The sequence below is a fragment of the Pristiophorus japonicus genome, unplaced genomic scaffold (assembly GCF_044704955.1).
Source record: "Pristiophorus japonicus isolate sPriJap1 unplaced genomic scaffold, sPriJap1.hap1 HAP1_SCAFFOLD_409, whole genome shotgun sequence".
Classification (NCBI taxonomy): Eukaryota; Metazoa; Chordata; class Chondrichthyes; family Pristiophoridae; genus Pristiophorus; species Pristiophorus japonicus.
Genome location: NW_027253970.1, coordinates 127,828 through 152,247, shown reverse-complemented (window position 1 = coordinate 152,247; position 24,420 = coordinate 127,828). Strand labels below are relative to the sequence as shown.

Below are 24,420 nucleotides of genomic sequence, written 5' to 3'. Positions count from 1 at the left end.
GTCTCTGAGCCATAAAGGAGGGCTTTCTCTCTCAATTTCATATCCACACTGCCACTTTAATCCCATGGACTTTAATTTTTCTAACAAGTCTATTATGTGGTACTTTGTCAAATGCCTTTTGAAAGTCTATGTACACATCAACCGCACTGCAATCATAAACCCTCTATTATTTCATCAAAGATCAAGTTAGTCAAACATGATTTGCCTTTAACAAATCCATACTGACTTTCATTTATTTGATCCTACTTTTCCCAAATACCATTCACAGATGAATGGAGAAAGAACAGAAAGACAAAAAATGACTGAGCTTCTTACTCTGTTAAAATTGTTTTCTGTCCATATTGTGCTCTATGCAAAGCAAATATACTTTGATATTTGTGTGCACATACACCGCAGATGCATCCATGGTGTTGCTCAAGGCAAGTTGCAGAATAGTCTCTCTCAATAATAGGGATGTTAAACCATATAATACACAATTTATGAGGGCTTTAGTAACCAAGCCAAATTCTGTTTTACTGCATATATTTGTGGGATTTTTAACCAATGTCTTGGGGATCAAATTGTATGACTGCCCATTTTTTGTAAAAGCTAAATGAGTAATCTTTATGATTATTATATGTTGCTTTAGTTAAGAGCCCAGGATACACAGGAAGATGGTAGGTAACATATAGTAGATAGGAGATAGATATGTGTAAGTTTGATAAGACAGGTGGGTGGAGGGGAGAAACCAATTGTGGGCTCCAGCAGTTTTTATCCATGGGTGATTAGGGGTAGAGTACTGGAGGATTTATGGTATTTACAGGTTTACTGGGGGAATCTGTCCTCCTCCTCCTCCCCACGCCGTCTGTCTGTCTTCTCCGACCACCACCCCCCCGCCATACATTTCTTCTCCCCACTAGTTTCCTCTCTGACCCCAACACCTTTCCCCTCCACAAAAACCACACTCTCCACCAACCCTTCTCACTCTGTCCCTCCTACCACAACCACCCCTCCTTCCCCATATCTCCTTTTCTCCCTTCAGCCTTAAAGAAAGACTTGCATTTATATAGTGCCTTTCATAACTTCAGGAGGTCCCAAAGTGCTTTTGAAGTGTAGGCACGGTTGTAATGTAGCCTTCTATTCCATTCCTCCTCTTCGCCGCACAGGTACCTCTATAAAATTTGCTGATGACACCGGGTGATGTAGACAGTTGACTTGTACAGGTAAAAGAAAATAAAAACAGAAAAGACTAGAATACAAAACAAGACCGTTTGATGTACAGGAAACATCAGAAGACTACTCAAGCATTCATGTAGCTATTGGTGTAATGATGGTTTTATTATTAAGCTAAGCAAGACTGCAGCTTTAACGGGTTATCTATGAATAAATCTGACTAGACTGGAAATAAAGCAGAAATCCATGACTTCACCTTTTCTGGAATACGAGCCTTCGTAAATTTCAATCGTATGAATCCAGGCCATGATAATGGAATCAAAAACTGTTCCATTAAGTTCTGTAAAAAATAGATTAAAATGCAAGTCCTTAAAGTAATTCATTTACATTAAATGATGCAAAAAAATTAATTCAACATCAGCTTCCATCAATGGAACATTCCACAGAAAGAAAAATGAAGTAGTGATTATTGGTCATAGTGCTGGAAGAAATCACAAAAGCAGCTACTTTTCAAGTTGACAAATACTAACAAAATACTTTCATAGCAGAAGCATGATGAGTAATGATGACAAATACAGTATTGTAAATATTTTTTGAATTTAAATGTTTAAAATATTAGTTCTGCCTAGTATCGACTGTACCCAGTGGTTTCACTTCTAACTTTTACATTTGTGTTGTGGCATTTACATTACCAAACCATGACTGTACACCCAATACGGCAGCCAGGATGTCTGTATATACTGTTGTTTGGCCATGGTTTAGTAACAATGATATTTAACACAAATAATTGAAGTGTACACCAATTGTGTATAGCAGCTATTGGTTTAGGATATTTTTATTAATTTGGTCTTGGGACATGGGTGATGCTGGCAAGGCCACATTTATATAGAAACATAGAAAATAGGTGCAGGAGTAGGCCATTCGGCCCTTCTAGCCTGCACCGCCATTCAATGAGTTCATGGCTGAACATGCAACTTCAGTACCCCATTCCTGCTTTCTCGCCATACCCCTTGATCCCCCTATAGTAAGGACTTCATCTAACTCATTTTTGACTATATTTAGTGAATTGGCCTCAACAACTTTCTGTGGTAGACAATTCCACAGGTTCACCACTCTCTGGGTGAAGAAGTTTCTCCTCATCTCGGTCCTAAATGGCTTACCCCTTATCCTTAGACTGTGACCCCTGGTTCTGGACTTCCCCAACAATGGGAACATTCTTCCTGCATCTAACCTGTCTGAACCCATCAGAATTTTAAACGTTTCTATGAGGTCCCCTCTCATTCTTCTGAACTCCAGTGAATACAGGCCGAGTTGATCCAGTCTTTCTTGATAGGTCAGTCCCGCCATCCCGGGAATCAGTCTGGTGAACCTTCGCTGCACTCCCTCATAGCGAGAATGTCCTTCCTCAAGTTAGAAGACCAAAACTGTACACAATACTCCAGGTGTGGCCTCAACAAGGCCCTGTACAACTGTAGCAACACCTCCCTGCCTCTGTACTCAAATCCCCTCGCTATGAAGGCCAACATGCCATTTGCTTTCTTAACCGCCTGCTGTACCTGCATGCCAACCTTCAATGACTGATGTACCATGACACCCAGGTCTCTTTGCACCTCCCCTTTTCCTAATCTGTCACCATTCAGATAATAGTCTGTCTCTGTTTTTACCACCAAAGTGGATAACCTCACATTTATCCACATTATACTTCATCTGCCATGCATTTGCCCACTCCCAACCGATCCAAGTCACTCTGCAGCCTAATAGCATCCTCCTAGCAGCTCACACTGCCACCCAACTTAGTATCATCCGCAAATTTGGAGATACTACATTTAATCCCCTCGTCTAAATCATTAATGTACAGTGTAAACAGCTGGGGCCCCAGCACAGAACCTTGCGGTACCCCACTAGTCACTGCCTGCCATTCTGAAAAGTACCCATTTACTCCTACTCTTTGCTTCCTGTCTGACAACCAGTTCTCAATCCATGTCAGCACACTACCCCCAATCCCATGTGCTTTAACTTTGCACATTAATCTCTTGTGTGGGACCTTGTTGAAAGCCTTCTGAAAGTCCAAATATACCACATCAACTGGTTCTCCCTTGTCCACTTTACTGGAAACATCCTCAAAAAATTCCAGAAGATTTGTCAAGCATGATTTCTCTTTCACAAATCCATGCTGACTTGGACCTATCATGTCACCTCTTTCCAAATGCACTGCTATGTCATCCTTAATAATCGATTCCATCATTTTACCCACTACTGAGGTCAGGCTGACTGGTCTATAATTCCCTGTATTCTCTCTCCCTCCTTTTTTAAAAAGTGGGGTTACATTGGCTACCCTCCACTCGATAGGAACTGATCCAGAGTCAATGGAATGTTGGAAAATGACTGTCAATGCATCTGCTATTTCCAAGGCCACCTCCTTAAGTACTCTGGGATGTAGTCCATCAGGCCCTGGGGATTTATCGGCCTTCAATCCCATCAATTTCCCGACTAATAAGGATTTCCCTCAGTTCCTCCTCCTTACTAGACCCTCTGACCCCTTTTATATCCGGAAGGTTGTTTGTGTCCTCCTTAGTGAATACCGAACCAAAGTACTTGTTCAATTGGTCTGCCATTTCTTTGTTCCCTGTTATGACTTCCCCTGATTCTGACTGCAGGGGACCTAGGTATGTCCTTACTAACCTTTTTCTGTTTACATATCTATAGAAACTTTAGCAATCCGTCTTAATGTTCCCTGCAAGCTTCTTCTCGTACTCCATTTTCCCTGCCCTAATCAAACCCTTTGTCCTCCTCTGCCGAGTTCTAAATTTCTCCCAGTCCCCAGGTTCGCTGCTATTTCTGGCCAATTTGTATGCCACTTCCTTGGCTTTAATACTATCCCTGATTTCCCTTGATAGCCACGGTTGAACCACCTTCCCTTTTTTATTTTTACGCCAGACAGGGATGTACAATTGTTGTAGTTCATCCATGCGGTCTCTAAATGTCTGCCATTGCCCATCCACAGTCAACCCCTTAAGTATCATTCGCCAATCTATCCTAGCCAATTCACGCCTCATACCTTCAAAGTTACCCTTCTTTAAGTTCTGGACCATGGTCTCTGAATTAACTGATTCATTCTCCATTCTAATGTAGAATTCCACCATATTATGGTCACTCTTCCCCAAGGGGCCTCGCACAACGAGATTGGTAATTAATCCTCTCTCATTACACAACACCCAGTCTAAGATGGCCTCCCCCCCGAGTTGGTTCCTCGACATATTGGTCTAGAAAACCATCCCTTATGCACTCCAGGAAATCCTCCTCCACCGTATAGCTTCCAGTTTGGTTAGCCCAATCTATGTGCATATTTAAGTCACCCATTATAACTGCTGCACCTTTATTGCATGCACCCCTAATTTCCTGTTTGATGCCCTCCCCAACATCACTACTACTGTTTGGAGGTCTGTACACAACTCCCACTAACGTTTTTTGCCCTTTGGTGTTCTGCAGCTCTACCCATATAGATTCCACATCATCCAAGCTAATGTCCTTCGTAACTATTGCATTAATCTCCTCTTTAACCAGCAATGCTACCCCACCTCCTTTTCCTTTTATTCTATCCTTCCTGAATGTTGAATACCCCTGGATGTTGAGTTCCCAGCCCTGATCATCCTGGAGCCACGTCTCTGTAATCCCAATCACATCATATTTGTTAACATCTATTTGCACAGTTAATTCATCCACCTTATTACGGATACTCCTTGCATTAAGACACAAAGCCTTCAGGCTTGTTTTTTTAACACCCTTTGTCCTTTTAGAATTTTGCTGTACAGTGGCCCTTTTTGTTCTTTGCCTTGTGTTTCTCTGCCCTCCACTTTTCCTCATCTCCTTTCTGTCTTTTGCTTTTGTCTCCTTTTTGTTTCCCTCTGTCTCCCTGCATTGGTTCCCATCCCCCTGCCATATTAGTTTACCTCCTCCCCAACAGCACTAGCAAACACTCCCTCTAGGACATTGGTTCCGGTCCTGCCCAGGTGCAGACCGTCCGGTTTGTACTGGTCCCACCTCCCCCAGAACCGGTTCCAATGCCCCAGGAATTTGAATCCCTCCCTGCCGCAACACTGCTCAAGCCACGTATTCATCTGCGCTATCCTGCGATTCCTACTCTGACTAGCACGTGGCACTGGTAGCAATCCCGAGATTACTACTTTTGAGGTCCTGAGCCCTATTGCCCCGAGATGGCGGTGACGGTGCTAGGTAGGAAATTCCAGACTTTGACCTAACAACAATAAAAGTACAACTTATGTCTATGTCCACATGGTGTGCGACTTGCAGGTGATTGTTTCCCCATGACATTTCTGCTGTCTTTCTCAGTGGTAGAGGTCCTGGGGCTGGGAGGTGCTGTTGAAGTAAGCGTGGTAAGTTTCTGAAATGCATATGGCAGCCAGTGTGCTAATGGTGGAGGGAGTGGGTAATTATTCCAGTAGAAGGGACACTAATCAAGCAGACTTCTCGGTCCTAGATGGTATTGAGATTGAGTAGTGGTGTTGCAGCTGTACCCATCCAGGCGAGTGGTGACAATTCCATCACACTCCTGACTTGTGCCTTTTAGATGGAGAGGCTTTGAGGAGTCAGTAGGTAAGCCACTCAAGAGTATCCAGCCTTCTCCCTGCTCTTATAGCCATGATGTTGACATAGTTAGTCAAGTTAAGCTCATCGTCAGTGGTGAGAGTGACCCCAAAGATATTGATTTTGGGAGACTTAGCAATGGAGCAGATGGACAGGTTTTTACTTGTTAGAGATGGTCCTTGGCTGGCACTTATGTGGCACATAAAAGGTTACTGCACAAGATAAAAGTTCACGGGGTTGGGGGTAATATATTAGCATGGATAGAGGATTGGCTAACTAACTAACAGAAAACGGAGTCGTGATAAATGGTTCATTCTCTGGTTGGCAACCAGTAACTAGTGGGGTGCCGCAGGGATCAGTGCTGGGACCCCAACTATATTAACGACTTGGAAAAAGGGACTGAGTGTAACATAGCCAAGTTTGCTGATGATACAAAGGTGGGAGGAAAAGCAATGTGTGAGGAGGACACAAAAAATCTGAAAAAGGATATAGACAGGCTAAATGAGTGGGCAAAAATTTGGCAGATGGGAGTATAATATTGGAAACTGTAAGGTAGTAAAAAAAAATCAAGGAGCAAGTTATTATTTAAATCGAGAAAGAATGCAAACTACTGCAGTACAGTGGGACCTGGGGGTACTTGTGCATGAAACACAAAAGGATAGTATGCAGGTACAGCAAGTGATCAGGAAGGCCAATGGTATCTTGGCCTTTATTGCAAAGGGGATGGAGTATAAAAGCAGGGAAGTCTTGCTACAGCTATACAGGGTATTGGTGAGGCCACACCTGGAATACTGCATGCAGTTTTGGTTTCCATATTTACAAAAGGATATACTTGCTTTGGAGGCAGTTCAGAGAAGGTTCACTAGGTTGATTCCGGGGATGAAGGGGTTGACTTATGAGGAAAGGTTGAGTAGGTTGGGCCTCTACTCATTGGAATTCAGAAGAATGAGAGGTGATCTTATTGAAACGTATAAGATTATGAGGGGGCTTGACAAGAGAGGATGTTTCCACTGATGGGGGAGACTGGAACTAGAGGGCATGATCTTAGAATAAGGGGCCGCCCATTTAAAACAGAGATGAGGAGAAATCTCTTCTCCGAGGGTTGCAAATCTGTGGAATTTGCTGCCTCGGAGAGTTGTGGAAGCTGGGACATTGAATAAATTTAAGACAGAAATATACAGTCTCTTGAGCGATAAGGAGTTATGGGGAGTGGGCAGGGAAGTGGAGCTGAGTCCATGATCAGATCAGTCATGATCTTATTGAATGGTGGAGCAGGCTCAAGGGGCCCTATGTCCTACTCCTGTTCCTATTTCTTATGTTCTTATGAATGTTACCAGCTTATTTATCCCCAAAGATCACTCTCATAATGAGCCTTCACCCCCTACAACCCAGAGTGTACCTTTACAGATACTCTTAATGGGTGTTGCCCAGGTCCTGCTGTAAGCTTGCACAGGGTACATCATTATCAGAGGAATTGTGAATGGAGCTGATCGCTGGAATCATCAGGCAACAGCCCCACAACATACTATATGACAGGAAAAATAGTTGATGAAGCAGCTGCAGATGGGCTGAACACACTGCCCCAAGCAACTTCAGAGGGCGACATACTGGGGATGTAGCAATTTTCCTCCAACACAACAGAATCATAAAAAGCAGCTGTAATAAAATCAGCAACAATGTTATTCTAGATCTAGATGTAAACTGATTTCTTTAATATTGATGAAAAGATATGACATTCAGCCACCTCCGTGCTGGAAACTCATGATCGCACACCCTCACTGTATTCGAATGGGGTTGTCAATGCAAATGGACACTTATGCCTGAAATTTCTGCAGAGGTTCTTCCGCAATGCCTTTGGCAGACGATTAGGGCGAAACCCTGGCAAACAGCTATTTGTCCGGGAATTACGTCAAAGTTACATTCGGAGATCGGAAGATAACATACACACCCCTCCCCCCTCAGAAATTCTACCCCTTGTGTGAGAGAGTGCCACTGTGAACTTGGGATGATCTGAGGGGAAGGGTGCCCCTAATAACTAGAGTGAGGAACGAGAGATAGACCTGTAATGGGGTTGGTAGAGACAAAGGCAAGATAAAATAACTCATTGTAGGTTTTTGGGATGTGATTATTGAATAATAATAAACCAAATTGTTAGTTTTAAAAATAGTCAAATCTGGTTGATGTAAAAGTTTAACATTTTCTAGGGAAGGACATCCCACTCACCACCAGTTGCAGTTCAGCATTTGGAAGGTGTATATATAATTCTAATTGAGCTGCCTGCACTTCTGGTCCTCCAATATCTCATCCAAGTGTGAGCCTAGAGAATGACTCTCGTAGGCTAATCAGCCTTGAAAGTAACAACTTGTATTTACAGTATCACATTCTCATGATCCCCTTTCCAACCGGAGTCAACAGCAGCACCTCTGACGTTTCCCCATCTCTGACCCAGAAGTACTAAAACTATTACTGACACACTCTCTCCACAGATGTTGCCTGACTTGTTGAGTATTTCCAGCATTTTCTGTTTTTATTTGTGATTTCCAGCATCCGCAGCATTTTGCTTTTGTATTTAAACTATCAGCTGATGCAGCACAAACAGGTGGAACAAGGGGCCCTCCAGTCTGTTTCCCTTAGTAACTATACCGCATTTAGCCACTGGACCTATGCGGGAGGAGACTTTCATTTATTTCCTAAAAAAGCAATAAGAACTGGTTACGCCGCCGCCTCCACGAAAAAAAAACATTAAAAGCTACAACTGCACCAGGAGCACACTGCCCAGAGCCAATTGAGTGGCTCCATTACACGTCCGCGCTGCAGGGAGGAGGCCTCGAGTCGGAGGATGGACAGCGATCTTAGTTACATCGTCCACCGGGCGAACCTACCGTCAGACGATTAACGTTTCTACACAGGACGGCCATCGCCTGAAGGCCGGGAGTAAAGGCAAGTTTGGTGTAAAACGCATAAACAATCCACTCTCAGCAGATACTGGGCCCAAAGTCACTGAATGGCAGGCGATCACCGCTCCACGTACATCCCTAAACAGACGGCCCCGCCCTCGAGCGCAGAATCCCCGTCCGCCCCGCCTCCAGCCTCGGTCTCCCGTGCAGACCCCGCCCCCGAGCACAGACCCCGCCTCCAGCCTCGGTCTCCCGTGCAGACCCCGCCCCCGAGCACAGACCCCGACCCCAGGCTCGGTCTCCAGTCCAGATCCCACCCGCGAGCACAGACCCCGCCCCCAGGCTCGGTCTCCCGGGCAGACCCCACCCTCGAGCACAGATCGTTTAAGGGCGCAATGACGAGGAGCGGCCTGTGGCGCTGGACCGAGATGTCGATGGTGCTGGTTCAAGCGCACAGCAGCAAGAAGAACACCGCTTCCAGGGGTGGCACCAGGAAATAGAAGATCTGCTGGATTCCGGGTCTGCAGTGAGTACTGAGACAGAGAAACAAACAGCTCAAAACAATGAAAGGGGATCGACCAAAGGCACAAGAGAATAACTGGGGCGACAGATGCAAAAATTACAGGCAGGATAACTGGAAAGAGATCTAAAAATTACAGACAGTACGGTTACAAACGTAAAAGCCCATGCGATCCAAGGCAAAGTGACAAGTTGGATTTAAAATTGGCTCAGAGGCAGGAAGCAAAGGGTCGATGCGTGTTTTTATGACCGGAAGGATGTTTCCAGTGGGGTTCCGCAGGGCTTAGTGCTGGGTCCCTTGCTTTTTGTGGTATAGAAACATAGAAAATAGGTGCAGGAGTAGGCCATTCGGCCCTTCGAGCCTGCACCACCATTCAATTAGTTCATGGCTGAACATGCAACTTCAGTACCCCATTCCTGCTTTCTCGCCATACCCCTTGATCCCCCTAGTAGTAAGGACTACATCAAACTCCTTTTTGAATATATTTAGTGAATTGGCCTCAACAACTTCCTGTGGTAGAGAATTCCACAGGTTCACCACTCTCTGGGTGAAGAAGTTTCTCCTCATCTCGGTCCTAAATGGCTTACCCCTTAATCTTAGACTGTGACCCCTGGTTCTGGACTTCCCCAACATTGGGAACATTCTTCCTGCATCTAATCTGTCTAAACCCGTCAGAATTTGAAATGTTTCTATGATATCCCCTCTCATTCTTCTGAACTCCAGTGAATACAAGCCCAGTTGATCCAGTCTTTCTTGATATGTCAGTCCTCGCCATCCCGGGAATCAGTCTGGTGAACCTTCGCTGCACTCCCTCAATAGCAAGAATGTCCTTCCTCAGGTTAGGAGACCAAAATTGTACACAATACTCCAGGTGTGGCCTCACCAAGGCCCTGTACAACTGTAGTAACACCTCCCTGCCCCTGTACTCAAATCCCCTCGCTATGAAGGCCAACATGCCATTTTCTTTCTTAACCGCCTGCTGTACCTGCATGCCAACCTTCAATGACTGATGTACCATGACACCCAGGTCTCGTTGCACTGCCCCTTTTCCTAATCTGTCACCATTCAGATAATAGTCTGTCTCTCTGTTTTTGCCACCAAAGTGGATAATCTCACATTTATCCATATATTAATGATTTAGACTTCATTAGGGGGTCATCATCGTCATAGGTGGTCCCTTGAACGAGGATGACTTGCTTCCACGCGAGTTCACAGATATTTCAATGAAGAACCAGATGTTCCAGTCCTGAACTCCAGTTGAGGGGGTGGAAGATGCCTGTGTGTGGATTTTCTTTTTAACATGTGACCGTTGCACATCAGCCACCACACGGGCTTGACAGAGCTAGGCCTTTATCCATTGGCAAGGATTAACCAGGACGACTGGAGACCTGCTCTGCTGCACGGACCTAGTGCACACACATCGCAATGTGGGCAGGTCCGTGCTGCTCCTGGGCCTCGGCTCTTCTGGGCCCCGTACCCTCATTCACCGCACCTCCACCACGACGTTCCTGGGTCCGCGCTCCAGCTCTATTTATAGTCCCGACCTGTGATGGTGTTCTCACAAAGGTCGGGGCGGCCCACAATGTAGATATTGCAGGGTATGATTAAGATATTTGCAGATGAAACAAACATTGGCTGTGTGATTGATAATAAAGAAGAAAGCTGTAGACTGCAGGAAGATATCAATGCACTGGTCAGGTGGGCAGAACAGTGGCAAATGGAATTCAATCCTGAGAACATTAGAACATAAGAAATACGAGCAGGCGTAGGCCGTACGGCCCCTCGAGCCTGCTCCGCCATTCAATACGATCATGACTGATCCGATCGTGGAGTCGGGTCCACTTCCCTGCCGCTCCCCATAACCCCTTATCGGTTAAGAAACTGTCTATCTCTGTCTTAAATTTATTCAATGACTCAGCTTCCACAGCTCCCTAAGGCAGCAAATTCCACAGATTTACCACCCGCTGAGAGAAGAAATTCCTCCTCATCTCAGTTTTAAATGGGCGGCCCCTTATTCTAAGATTACGCCCCTTAGTTGTAGTCCCCCCGATCAGTGGAAACACCCTCTGCATCCACCTTGTCAAGCTCCCTCATAATCTTATACGTTTCGATAAGATCACCTCTCATTCTTCTGAATTCCAATGAGTAGAGGTCCAACCTACTCAACCTTTCCTCATAAGTCAACCCCCTCATCTCCGGAATCAACTTAGTGAACCTTCTCTGAACTGCTTCCAAAGCAAGTATATCTTTTCTTAAATATGGAAACCAAAACTGCACGCAGTATTCCAGGTGAGGCCTCACCAGTATCCTGTATAACTGTAACAAAACTTCCCTGCTTTTATATTCCATCCCCATTGCAATAAAGACCAAGATACCATTGGCCTTCCTGATCACTTACTGTACCTGCATACTATCCTTTTGTGTTTCATGCACAAGTACCCCCAGGTCCCGCTGTACTGCGGCACTTTGCAATCTTTCTCCATTTAAATAATAACTTGCTCTTCGATTTTTTTTCTGCCAAAGTGCATGACCTCACACTTTCCAACATTATACTCCATCTGCCAAATGTTTGCCACTCACTTAGCCTGTTTGCCTTTTGTAGGTTTTTTGTGCCTTCCTACATTGCTTTTCCTCCCATCTTTGTATCATCAGCAAACTGGGCTACGTTACACTCGGTCCCATCATTCAAGTCGTTAATATAGATTGTATATAGTTGGGGTCCCAGGACTGATCCCTGCGGCACCCCACTAGTTACTGATTGTCAGCCTGAGAATGAATCATTTATCCCGACTCTCCGATTTATGTTTGTTAGCCAATCCTCTATCCATGCTAATATATTACTCCCAACCCCGTGAACTTTTATCTTGTGCAGTAACCTTTTATGTGGCACCTTGTCAAATGCCTTCTGGAAGTCCAAATACACCACATCCACTGGTTCCTCTTTATCCACCCTGGCAAATGGAAGTGTGTGGTAATGCATTTGGGGAGGGTTAACAAGGCTAAGGAATACACAATAAATGGTAAGACACTGAGAAATGTAGATGAACAGAGGGACCTTGGAGTGCATGTCCACAGATCAATTAAGGTAGCAGGACAGGTACATAAGGTGGTTAAGAAGGCATAGGGGGTTACCTGCCTTTATTAGCCGAGGCATGGAATATAAGAGCAGGGAGGTTATGCTTGAACTGCATAAAACACTAGTCAGGCCACAGCTGGAGTACTGCATGCAGTTCTGGTCACCACATTACAGGAAAGATGTGATTGCACTAGAGAGGGTACAGAGGAGATTTACGAGGATGTTACCTGGACTGGAGAATTTTAGCTATGAGGAAAGATTGGATAGGCTGCTGTTGTTTTCTTTGGAATAGAGGAGGCTGAGGGGAGATCTTATTGAAGGGTCTAAAATTATGAGGGGCCTAGATTGAGTGGATAGGAAGGACCTTTTCCCCTTCGCAGAGGAGACAATAACTATGGGGTATAGATTTAAAGTAATTGGTAGGAGGTTTAGAGGGGACTGAAGGAGAATTTTTTTCACCCAGAGGGAGGTGGGGGTCTGGACCTCACTGTCTGAAAGGGTGGTTAGAGGCAGAAACGCTCACCACATTTAAAAAGTACTTGGATGTGCACTTGAAGTGCCGTAACCTACAGGGCTATGGACCAAAAATTGGAAAGTGGGATTAGGCGGGATAGCTCTTTGTCGGCCGACACAGACACATTGGGCCGAATGGCGGCCTCCTGTGCTGTAAATTTCTATAATTCTATGACAGAATAACTGGGAAAAGAGATATATAAACATTACAGGCAAAATAACTGGAGACATATAAAAATTACAGACAGTAACTGGAAAGAGAGATATAAAAATTACAGGCAGAATAATTGGAGAGAGAGGTATAAAATTTACAGGCAGAATAACTGGAGAGAGCTATTACAGAAAAAATACTGGAGAAATTGATTCTGTATAAAATATGTGAACAGAGTGATTACAGGTAGAATAACTGGAGAGAGGTAGATTGCCGACACAATAATTAGAGAGGTTGTAGACAATAATTAGAATAAGTGTGAAGAGAGAGTGCGTGAGAATAACTGGAGAGAAGACGAGACAGAGTAACTGAAGGGAGAGGTTACAGACCAAACAACTGGAGAGAGAGCCTATATGGCAAATAGCAGGAGAGACAAAATGAGATTATAGACCGAATAATCGGTCAGAGAGGTTACAGATTATTGGAGAGAGCACTAAAAAACAAATAACAGAAGAGCGTGCAACTGCAGACTGAATAACTGAAGAGAGAAGTTGCAGTCGCAATAACTGAAAAAAACATCAAATCTCTATCAGAAGACGTTAGAGCGACAACATTGTTCAGTGGTCACACTGTTGCATCGACTCATAGATTTTGGATTCAAGTTCAACTCTGGATGTTGAGCACTAGCCTAACACTTCAGTGCAATTCTTAGGCAGTGGTGCATTATTGGATGTGCTGGCTTTTGGCTAAGACACGAAACCAAGGCCATATCTATATGTGCAGGTTGACGTGAAAGATCCCATGGCAATATTCAAAGAACAGGGGTGCTCTAGTGTCCTGGCTAACATTTATCCCTCAGGCTCCATCCCATCATTTATCCTTTTGCTGTTTTAGGAATCTGGCGGTGTCCAAATTGGCTGGTGTGTTTGCCTACAATTCAAATATAATTCATTGGCAGTGAAATACTTTGGGGTGTCCTGTGTTTGTGAAAGGTGTTAGAAAAACTAGCATTTATATTTCTTTAAAGAGATTGGAGAGAGAGGAACTTAGGAGAGAAACAGAATAACTAAAAGGGATAGATACAGATATACATAATAGCTAGAGAATATCTGGGACAGGCACACTAGAGAATAACTTCATAGGATATACAGCACAGAAACAGGCCATTCGACCCAACCAGTCCAAGCCGGTGTTTATGCTCCACTCGAGCCTCCTCCCGTCTTTCCTCATCTAACTATCAGCATAACGCTCTATTCCCTTCTCCCTCATATGCTTATCTAGCCACCCCTTAAATACATCTACCTTGGTGACGTTCACTCCAGTCGACCTCTTTGCTGCCGTCCCTATCCTGCTCCAGCACGTGCTGCTCTTTGGAGTGGCATGCTGCTCCTTCCGCTTCCCGGCTTGCTCTGATGGTGCTCGGGGGCCGGGAGCCACGCCGACTGCTGAGTCAGGCTGCCACGCTGCTCCTTCCACTCCCCGGCCTGCTCCGATGGTGCTCACATGCTAATGGCCACCACATGTTAAAAAAAATCCACGTACAGGTATCTTCCACCCATCAAGATTTAGTTCTGGACCTGGAATATTAGGTCCTTCATTGAAACACCCGTGAACTTTTTGGCGTGGAAGCAGGTCATCCTCGATGTGAGGGACTGGCATTGATGATGATATACATCTATACTATTCGATTCAATCACTCCCATCGCCCATCTTCGTCTTTGCCTCAGCTCATCTGCTGCTTAAACCCTCATCCATGCCTTTGTTACGTCTAGGCTTGATTATTCCAACGCACTCCTGGCTGGCCTTCTACATGCTACCCTACGTAAACTAGAGATGATCCAAAACTTGGCTGCCCGTGTCCTAACTCGCACCAAGTCCCGCTCACCCATCATATCATCATCACCCCTGTGCTTGCTGACCTACATTGGCTTCTGGTTAAGAAATGCCTCAATTTCAAAATTCTCATCCTTATTTTCAAATCCCTCCATGGCCTTGCCCCTCCCTTTCTCTGTAATCTCCTCCATCCCCACAACCTTCCAAGATGTCTGCGCTCTTCTAGTTCTGCCCTCTTGAGCATCCCTGGCTATGATCGCTCAACCATTCTGTTGCCTCAGCCCCAAGCTCTGGAACTCACTGCCTAAACCTCTCCGTCTCTCTACCTCTCTCCTCCTTCAAGACGCTCGTTAAAACCTACCTCTTTGACCAAGCTTTTGGTCACCTGCGCTAATTTCTACTTGTGCGGCTCTGCGTCAAATTTATCTCATAATTCTTATGAGAAGCGCCTTTGGATGTTTCGCTACGTTAAAGGCGCAATATAAATACAAGTTGTTGCTGTTGTCATGGCGAGTTCCACATTCTCACTGCTCTGGATAAAGACTCCTTCTGAATTCCCTATTTGATTTTGTGAGAGAGGTTACAGACCGAATAACTGAAGAGAGACAGCAAGTCAGAAAATAAAAAGTTTTAAGAGAGATTACAAAGATTGGAGAGACAGAATAACTATTGATAAAGGTTAGAGCTGTTTGTACTGAGACATAAAAACCACAAAAGTTAGTTTAAATTTGCTCATAAATCTTTAATAATACTATGACATTACTTCTCGGAGTCTTTTGAACAGTGACACAAATACAATCCTGTCGTCTCTGAGGTCATCTCATCATGAGACCCACCATGCTGCGCGGGACCAGCAGTCAACTGTGCGGCAGCACAAATTAGAGGCAACGTTGCTGCTGACCACCAAACCCTTCTCTCCAGGCCCCCATGTTATCTGACATTATAAATGATTCCCTCTCCTCACATACTGCCGCCCTCCCTTTCAAAACTACCGACAACAAAAAAAAGACAAAATCTCTTTGTCCTTGCAAACTACTGTCCCATCTCTAATCTTCCTTTCCTTTCCAAAGTCCTTTAACGTGTTATCACCTCCCAAAACTGTGCCCATCTTTCCCGAAACCTGGAATTGATGGAATTCAATCCAAAGATTGGAATTCAATCTGGAGTAGTATGAGGTAATGCATTTGGGGAGGGCTAACAAGGCAAGGGAATATACAATAAGTGGTAGGATACTGAGTAGTGTGGAGGAATAGAGGGACCTTGGAGTGCATGTCCACAGACCCCTGAAGTTAGCAGGACAGGTGGGTAAGAAGGCATACAGGATACTGTCCTTTATTAGCCGAGGCATAGAATATTAGGGCAGGGAGGTTATGCTTGAACTGTATAAACCACTAGTTAAACCACAGCTAGAGTACTGCGTACAGTTCTGGTAACCACACTACAGGAAAGATGTGATTGCACTCGAGAGGGTACAGAGGAGATGTATGAGGATGTTGCCAGGACAGCAGAATATTGGCTATGAGGAAAGCTTGGATACACTGGGTTTGTTTTCTTTGGAATAGAGGAAGGTGAGGGGTGATTTAATTGAGGTGTGTAAACTTATGAGGGACCTCGATAGAGTAGATAGGAAGGACATTTTCCTTAGCAGAGAGGTCAATAACCAGAGGGCACAGATTTAAAGTCATTGGTAGAAGGATTAGAGGGGAGTTGGAGAACTTTTTTCACCCAGAGAGTGGTGGGGGTCTGGAACTCAGTGCCTGAAAGCGTGATAGAAAGAAGAAAGACTTGCATTTATATAGCGCCTTTCACTACCACCAGACATCTTAAAGTGCTTTACAGCCAATGAATGTACAATGTAGCCACTGTTGTAATGTGGGAAACGCGACAACCAATTTGCACCCAAGCAACTCCCACAATCAGCAACGTGATAGAGGCAGAAACCTTCATCGCATTTAAAAAGTACTTTGGTATGGACTTGAGGTGGCACAACATACAAAGGACTATGGACCAAGAGCAAAAAAGTGGGACTGGCTGGATAGCTCTTTTTCGGCCAGCACGGACACAATGGGCTGAAGGGCCTCTTTCTGTGCCGTAAATTTCTATGATTCTATGAATCTCCTGTTTAAATCCCTCCAATCAGATTTTCACCCCTACCACAGCACCAAAATACTCGAATCAAAGTCACAAACAATATCCTTTGATTGGGACCATGGTGCATTATCCCTCCTTGTCCTTCTCAACCTCTCTGCAAACTTTGACATGGTCAACCATACCATTCTCCTCCTTTGTCCAGTTCAATGGGACTACCCTCGCTTGGTTCCACCTTTACCTATCCGATCATAGCCAGCAAATGTCCAGCAATGGCTTTTCTTCCTATTTTCACACTATTGCCATTGAAGACCCCAAGGATTCATCTTTGGTTCATTCCAATTCCTCATCTACATGCTGCCCCTTGGCAACACCATCCAAAGACATGGGGTCAGCTTCCATATGTATGCTGACGACACCCACTTGTATTCCCTCCATGACCTGTACCCACCTATCTATTGCTTCTGTACTGTCAGACTGTGTCTTCCAGTTGAGAATTGAAAGACCGAAGCAATCGTTTTTATCCTCCACCACAAACAACATACTCTTGTTACCAATTGCATTCCCCTCCCCGCTCAAGCTGAACCAGACTGTTCACAATCTCCGTGTCCTATTCATCCCTGGCCCTGAGATAAGGTTCCAACCCCATATACTCTCTATCACAAATATTCCATTTCCATATATTGCCCTACTTCCATGCTACTATAACATCACCTGTCTCTGCTGCTGAAACCTTCCTGCATGTCGTTGTCGCCTCCAGAATCAACTATTCTATTGTTCTCCTGGCCAGCCTCCCATCCTCCATCCTTAATAAATTTCAGATCATGCACACCTCTGCTACCCATATCCTATCTTGCACCAAGTCCTGTTCATCCCAGCGTTGTTGACCTACATTGCCTCCCAGTCCCTCAACACATCTAATTTTAAGTTCTCATATTTGTGTTTAAATCCATTTCATGGTCTCGCATCTCCCTATATCTATAATCTCCTACAGCCCGGCAATACCCCCTTGAACTCCCTGTTCCTTTTAACTCTGGCATCTTGTGCGTTCCCTTCTCCTTTCACCTACAATTGGTGGCCAAGCTCCTCAAGAATGCCCACCCTTGACCTGATCCCACCAACTATCACCCCATCTTTAATTGTCCTTTCTTTTCTCAGGTCCTTGAACATATCCTTGACATCTCCCAGCTGTCATGTCTTACAAAATGTATACTCTTGGTTTGATGTTTTCAATCTTGATTCTGCCGCCTTCATTGCACCAGCATGGTCAAAGTTACAATAGACATCCTATGACTGTGACCATGAGGCATTAACTCTCCCATTATCCTTGATTTCTCCACAACGTTTAATATGATGGACCATGCCACTTTCCTTTATTGCTAATTCTCAACTTCTTCTCAGTGGTTCCACACCTAGCTGTTCTAACACAGTCTACACATCTCTAGTAATGGCTTCTCTTCCTGCCCTTGTATGCCCTCTGGAGTTCCCCAAGGATGTATCCTTGGTCCTCTCCTCTTCCTCATTAACATTCTGCCCCTCAGTGACATCATCCACAGGCATGGGTTCAGCTTCCATATGAATGCTAACATCCAGTTCTACTTGCCCCCCATTTCACTCGACCCCCCAGTCACTTCTGTGCTGTTAGATTCTCAACTGAACATCAAGAAGAACAAAGCCATAAACTCTGCTTCTTTGCCACTGGCTCTATCCCTCTCCCCGGCTGTGAGGTCAGGTTGAATCAAGTCTTGCAAAACCACATCCTTTTTGAACAGGAGCTTCAAAATCCAAATCCTATCCATAACCAAGATTTCTTATTCCCACCTCCACCCCTATCTCAATCCCACAACACTTTTTTGTTCTCTCTCAACTGGATTTCTACAATGTCTTTGTTGCAGGGCTTTCCACCTTCCACCCTCTACAAACTCCAACATATCCAAAACTCAAGTGTTTGTGTCCTGTCCTGCACTAAGTCCCATCTGCCCACTAACCTCATTCTCGCAGACCTATGCTGCCTCCCTCTCCACAGTGTACTGAATTTAAAATCCTTATTCTAAGCATCAAATTCTTCCACCCTGCCTCAGCAACCTTCTGCCATATTGGCAACTGACGTTTGCCTTTTGTGCAGTTAGTGGCAGAGCCTTCAGCTGCCTCAGCTATGATTTTTGGAACTCCTCCCTAAACATCTTCACATCTCTTCTTTTGTTTCCAGCTTCAAAAACCTTCACAATGATAGGTTTTCTGTTTTTAGACTTATCTTTGTCATCAAGCATTTGGTCTTTTATTCCAACTGTCCAGTTTGGTGTCTGTTTGTTTTAATTTTTCACCTCCTAAAGTGCATTGGGACACTTTTCTACATTAAAGATGCTATATAAGGTTCTGTTAACTATTATTTATAGATTCTGCTGCAATGTCTCAGAGTGTGCTGACAGGAATGGAGAACTCGGCTGTGACTGTGCTGAAGAGAGCTATTGAGTTAGACAACGACTCCCGTTTCCAGGATTCATTGGTTTGTTATCAGGAAGGAATCCACCTTCTTTTGGAAGTATTAAAAGGTAACAAAGCCTCTAACATTCCCTCAGTGATTTATTTTAGGAAGTAGATCCATTAATCACATTTTGAACTATCAGGATCTCTGGAACATTCAAAAATCAACCTCATACCTTTAACAAATAACATGTTTGAGTCATACAGAATGGAAGATGCCAAATTCAATTCCCGGTCTATGCTGAATTAGGTGATTCATGATTCATCAGGGATAACAAATTAAAAATAAAACTAATATATAAAGAATGAGTACTGCAGTTGTCCCATCTTCCCTGGACTAGGGAAGATGTAATTTATGCACCTGTGAGCATGCTGACAGGTTTGTAGAGCTGTTGAAACCAAAAGAGTTGTAGAGCTGCTGATGCGTGGAGGGGATTACTGTACGGGCTGCTCCTGCGCACTCTCAACTTTGCCATCCTCGCCGGCCGTTCGGACACGCCATGGCGCAACATCTTGCCGTCCGGAGGAGGCGAGGGTCCCCGATGGAGGGCACTCTATACGGGAGTCCTCCCACTATTCATCGGGGACTTGGCCTGGAGGGTGGTGCATGGAGCAGTCCCGTGCAATAAATTTTTAAGTCGGTTCACTGGCTCCCAGGCCGCCTGTAATTTCTGCGGTCTGTAAGAGTCAGTGTTCCATGTTTATGTTGAATGTGTGACGTTGCAGCCCCTATTCCATCATTTGAAGGAGCTGCTCCTCAAGTTTTTGCTGCACTTTAGTCCCACGCTCCTGATCTTTGGGCACCCTGTGCGGAGGGGAGCGGGTAGGTCCGAGGGCCTCCTCGTTGGACTGCTTCTGGGCACGGACAAGGGTTCCATCAGCCGGTTCAGGCAGCGGGCGGTCGAGGGGGTCGTTCAGCCTGACTGCCTGCCTTTCTTCCGCACCTACGTCCGGGCCAGGGTGTCCTTAGAGATGGAGCACGCGGTGTCCACCGGTACGCTTGCGGCCTTCTGCGAGCGGTGGGCGCCGGAGGGACTGGAGTGCATTGTCACCCCCGGCAACCAAATTTTACTTTGACCTTATATGTTTTACGGTTTAATTAGTTTTAATTGCCGGGTTTTTAGTGTCCCCCTCCCCTTTTATAGGGGGCACTTGTGTGTATATATATCTCTGGTTTTACTGCCCAAAAAAACCCACAAAAATCACGGGAAAAAAACAACAACAAAAAACAAAAACAAAGGGCATGTGAAAAGTGTTTAGAGTGTCCCCCAGATCGTGGGGCACTTGACTTAAATGTTTAATTTTGTCCTACCAAAAGAGTTGTAGAGCTGCTGATGCGTGGAGGGGATTACTGTACGGGCTGCTCTTGCACACTCTCAACTTTACCATCCTCGTCTGCTGTCCAGACACGCCATGGCGCACCACCTTTCTGGTAAGAGGAAGTGGGGTCCCTAATGGAGTGCTCTCTACGCAGGAGTACTCCCTTCATTTATTGGGGACTTGATATCGAGGGTCTTGCACGGGGCAGTCCCGTGCAATAGGTTTTTAAGTCTGTTCACTGGCTCCCAGGCCGCCTGTAATTTCTGGGGTCTGGAAGAGTCCGTGTTCCATGTTTATGTTGAATGTGTGACGTTGCAGCCCCTATTCCATCATTTGAAGGGGCTGCTCCTCAAGTTTTTGCTGCACTTTAGTCCCACGCTCCTGATCTTTGGGCATCCTGTGCGGAGGGGACCGGGCAGATCGGAGGGCCTCCTCGTAGGACTGCTCTTGGGCCTGGCCAACGTGGCCATTAACTGGCCATTAAGCAGGGGGTCGTTCAGCCCGACTGCCTGCCTCTCTTCCATGGTTACGTTCGCACCAGTGTGTCCCTGGAGATGGAGCACACGGCCTTCCGCGAGAGGTGGGCACTGGAGGGACTGGAGTGCATCATCACCCCTGACAACCAAATTTTAATTTAATTGGTTTTTATTCCAAAGTTTAATTTGTTAATTTGGCGGTTCTTGTGCCACTCTAGTAGGGGGGCACTTGATTTATTATTTTACAAAAATAGTTGTAGCGCTGTTGAGTTGGGAGTGGCTGAGCCAGTCACATGATGTGGTTATTATTTAAATGGAGAAAGATTGCAAAGTGCCGCAGTACAGCGGGACCTGGGCATACTTGTGCATGAAACACAAAAGGATAGTATGCAGGTACAGCAAGTGATCGTGAAGACCATTGGTATCTTGGCCTTTATTGCAAAGGGGATGGAGTATAAAAGCAGGGAAGTCTTGCAGGGCTATATAAGGTATTGGTGCAGCCGCACCTGGAATACTGCGTGCAGTTTTAGTTTCCATATTTACGAAAGGATATACTTGCTTTGGAGGCAGTTCAGAGAAGGTTCACTAGGTTGATTCCAGGGATGAGGGGGTTAACTTATGAGGAAAGGTTGAGTAGGTTGGGCCTCTATTCATTGGAATTCAGAAGAATGAGGGGGGATCTTATCGAAACATATAAGATTATGGGGGGGCTTGACAAGGTGGATGCAGAGAGGATGTTTCCACTGATGGGGGAGACTAGAACTAGAGGGCATGATCTTAGAATAACGGGCCGCCCATTTAACACTGAGATGAGGAGAAATCTCTTCTCTGAGGGTTGTTAATCTGTGGAATTCGCTGCTTCAGAGAGCTGTGGAAGCTGGGACATTGAATAAATTTGTCAGAAATAGACAGTTTCTTAAACGATAAGGTTATGGGGAGCAGGCGGGGAAGTGGAGCTGAGTCCATGATCAGATCAGCCATGATCTTATTGAATGGCGGAGCAGGTTCAAGGGATCATATGGCCTAATCCTGTTCCTATTTCTTATGTTCTTATGTTCACAAAACTCAATAAAACCCCAGCTAGTTGGGTTCAGGGGATGCCCGATGAGGCAGGTGGTTGTGAGCCTGGTGGATGAACTGGTAATGTGCAATGTGATTGTTAAAGGACACAACTATTTGTTCTGCCAAAATGGCCATCTTGTCTCTGTCTCTCCAATTTCACTGCACCAATTGCTGATTGGTCCCCTTTGGAGGATAAGCCACACCCTGAATTTTCTGTGGTGTGCAATTAGAACCGCCCAGCCTAAGTTCTGACTGACTTTGCAAATTGTAACTCGATCCATTTTGACCAGAAGCCATAGAGGATAGGTCTCCCCAAAAGCCAGCCGAAGACCCTTACCCCAGCGCAAGTGCTGCCTCTCCCAGCTGAAGTCCCTTACACCAGTGCAATTGCATGACCTTACTCCGCCGCCCCGCAATAGATGGGGCATTGTGTGCGGATTGCTATGGTGAATGGTGACAGTGTCGAGAGCTATGGAGTGGAAGAAACACTCTACCCTCAGATCACACACCCCCCGCCCCAGCCCCTCCCTCACCCGCCGTGTCTCTCTCTCTCTCTCTTCCCTCCCCACCCCGCCACCCCCAGCTCTCTCTCTCAGCCCTCCAAGCTCTCTCTCTCCCCCAACTTGGTTTCTCCCCGCTCTCCTCCTCCCCCCCCACCCCCCACGGCCGTTCTCTCTCACCCCCCCTCCCCCTCGGCCATTCTTTCACCCCTCCCCCTCCCCCATTCTCTTCTTACTCCCCCCTCCCCCTCTAGCTCCCCCCCTCCCCCTTCCCCCCCACTCTCCTCTCGCTCCCCCCTTCCCCCCCCACTCTCCTCTCGCTCCCCCCTTCCCCCCCCCACTCTCCTCTCGCTCCCCCCTTCCCCCCCCCCACTCTCCTCTCGCTCCCCCCTTCCCCCCCACACTCTCTCTCGCTCCCCCCTTCCCCCCCCACTCTCCTCTCGCTCCCCCCTTCCCCCCCCCACTCTCCTCTCGCTCCCCCTTCCCCCCCCCACTCTCCTCTCGCTCCCCCTTCCCCCCCACTCTCCTCTCGCTCCCCCTTCCCCCCCCACTCTCCTCTCGCTCCCCCTTCCCCCCCCACTCTCCTCTCCGCTCCCCCTTCCCCCCCCACTCTCCTCTCGCTCCCCCTTCCCCCCCCACTCTCCTCTCGCTCCCCCACTCTCCTCTCGCTCCCCCCCACTCTCCTCTCGCTCCCCCCCCACTCTCCTCTCGCTCCCCCCCCACTCTCCTCTCGCTCCCCCCCCACTCTCCTCTCGCTCCCCCCCCACTCTCCTCTCGCTCCCCCCACTCTCCTCTCGCTCCCCCCCACTCTCCTCTCGCTCCCCCCCCACTCTCCCTCTCGCTCCCCCCCCACTCTCCTCTCGCTCCCCTCTTCCTCCCCACTCTCCTCTCGCTCCCCTCTTCCCTCCCCACTCTCCTCTCGCTCCCCTCTTCCCTCCCACTCTCTCCCCTCTTCCCTCCCCACTCTCTCTCGCTCCGCCCTTCCCCACTCTCGCTTCCTCTCCCCTCTCGCCCCCCGCCCTCTCGCTCCACCCCTCTCGCCCCTTGCTCGCTCCCCCCCCTCGCTCCCCCCATCTGCCCTCTCGCTCCCCCCATCCCCCTCTTGCTCTCCCCCATCCCCCTCTTGCTCCCCCCATCCCCCTCTCTCCCCAGCTCGCTCGGTCGCACTCTCTTTCGACCCCCCCAGCTCGCTCGCGCTCTCTCCCCACTCCTGTCGAAATCTCGACCTCCAATAAATGACTGACACCTTCAGCTCCGGCAGAAGTTTCTCTAATTTACTTGCGAGCAAGGGAAAGGTCACACTCAGTCAATGGCTAAGTGAACACCTCCGAAATGGTACAGTTTCACGAGATATTTATACAGTAAAACCCAAGTTATGGCCTCTCCCTGTGTATTGGCTCTGTCTCGCAGTCAGTGAACACAGATAAAGAGTTAATTACTACATCCTTGTCCTGACGTGGTTTCCAGATATTTCCTTTTGTCAGGCTTATTAGTTGGCCAGCCGGCCATCACTCGATGAGAGTGTGGTAATGAGCTATTACCTGCCTTGCATTGTGTCAGGATTGTCCAGTTTCTAAGTCAGTTATCTTTTTGCATCAAATGGATGAGGTCTCTACAAGAGATAATGGCTAGTGGTTTGGGTACTTCGAAAAGGGTGGGTGGCGTGGAACTGGTGTCTGTATAGACAATAGGACCGCACCATGGGGGGGCGTACTTGTCTCAACAGGACTTGCCTCCTAGCTG

The 24,420-nt window shown here is 46.4% G+C and overlaps 2 protein-coding genes across 4 annotated transcripts in view; one reads left to right on the top strand and one right to left on the bottom strand.

Annotated features, from left to right (window-relative positions):
• mrpl30 (mitochondrial ribosomal protein L30) overlaps positions 1–8,834 on the bottom strand; it is a 29,949-nt gene extending 21,115 nt beyond the window's left edge. The window contains exons 1-2 of one of the 2 annotated variants that reach the window (XM_070873056.1): positions 8,640–8,834; positions 1,409–1,492 (exon numbers count right to left, since the gene is read on the bottom strand). In XM_070873056.1, coding sequence (XP_070729157.1) covers positions 1,409–1,492; positions 8,640–8,675 — 120 coding nt within the window. In that variant the 5' untranslated portion in view covers positions 8,676–8,834. The remainder of the gene's footprint in view (positions 1–1,408; positions 1,493–8,639) is intronic. The other variant, XM_070873057.1, reaches the window with a different exon arrangement.
• An 88-nt stretch (positions 8,835–8,922) lies between these two features.
• The window catches only part of mitd1 (MIT, microtubule interacting and transport, domain containing 1), a 50,050-nt gene continuing 34,552 nt past the window's right edge, over positions 8,923–24,420 (top strand). For both annotated transcript variants that reach the window (XM_070873048.1, XM_070873049.1), the window contains exons 1-2: positions 8,923–9,180; positions 19,232–19,387. In XM_070873048.1, the coding sequence (XP_070729149.1) occupies positions 19,243–19,387 (145 nt within the window). In that variant the 5' untranslated portion in view covers positions 8,923–9,180; positions 19,232–19,242. The remainder of the gene's footprint in view (positions 9,181–19,231; positions 19,388–24,420) is intronic.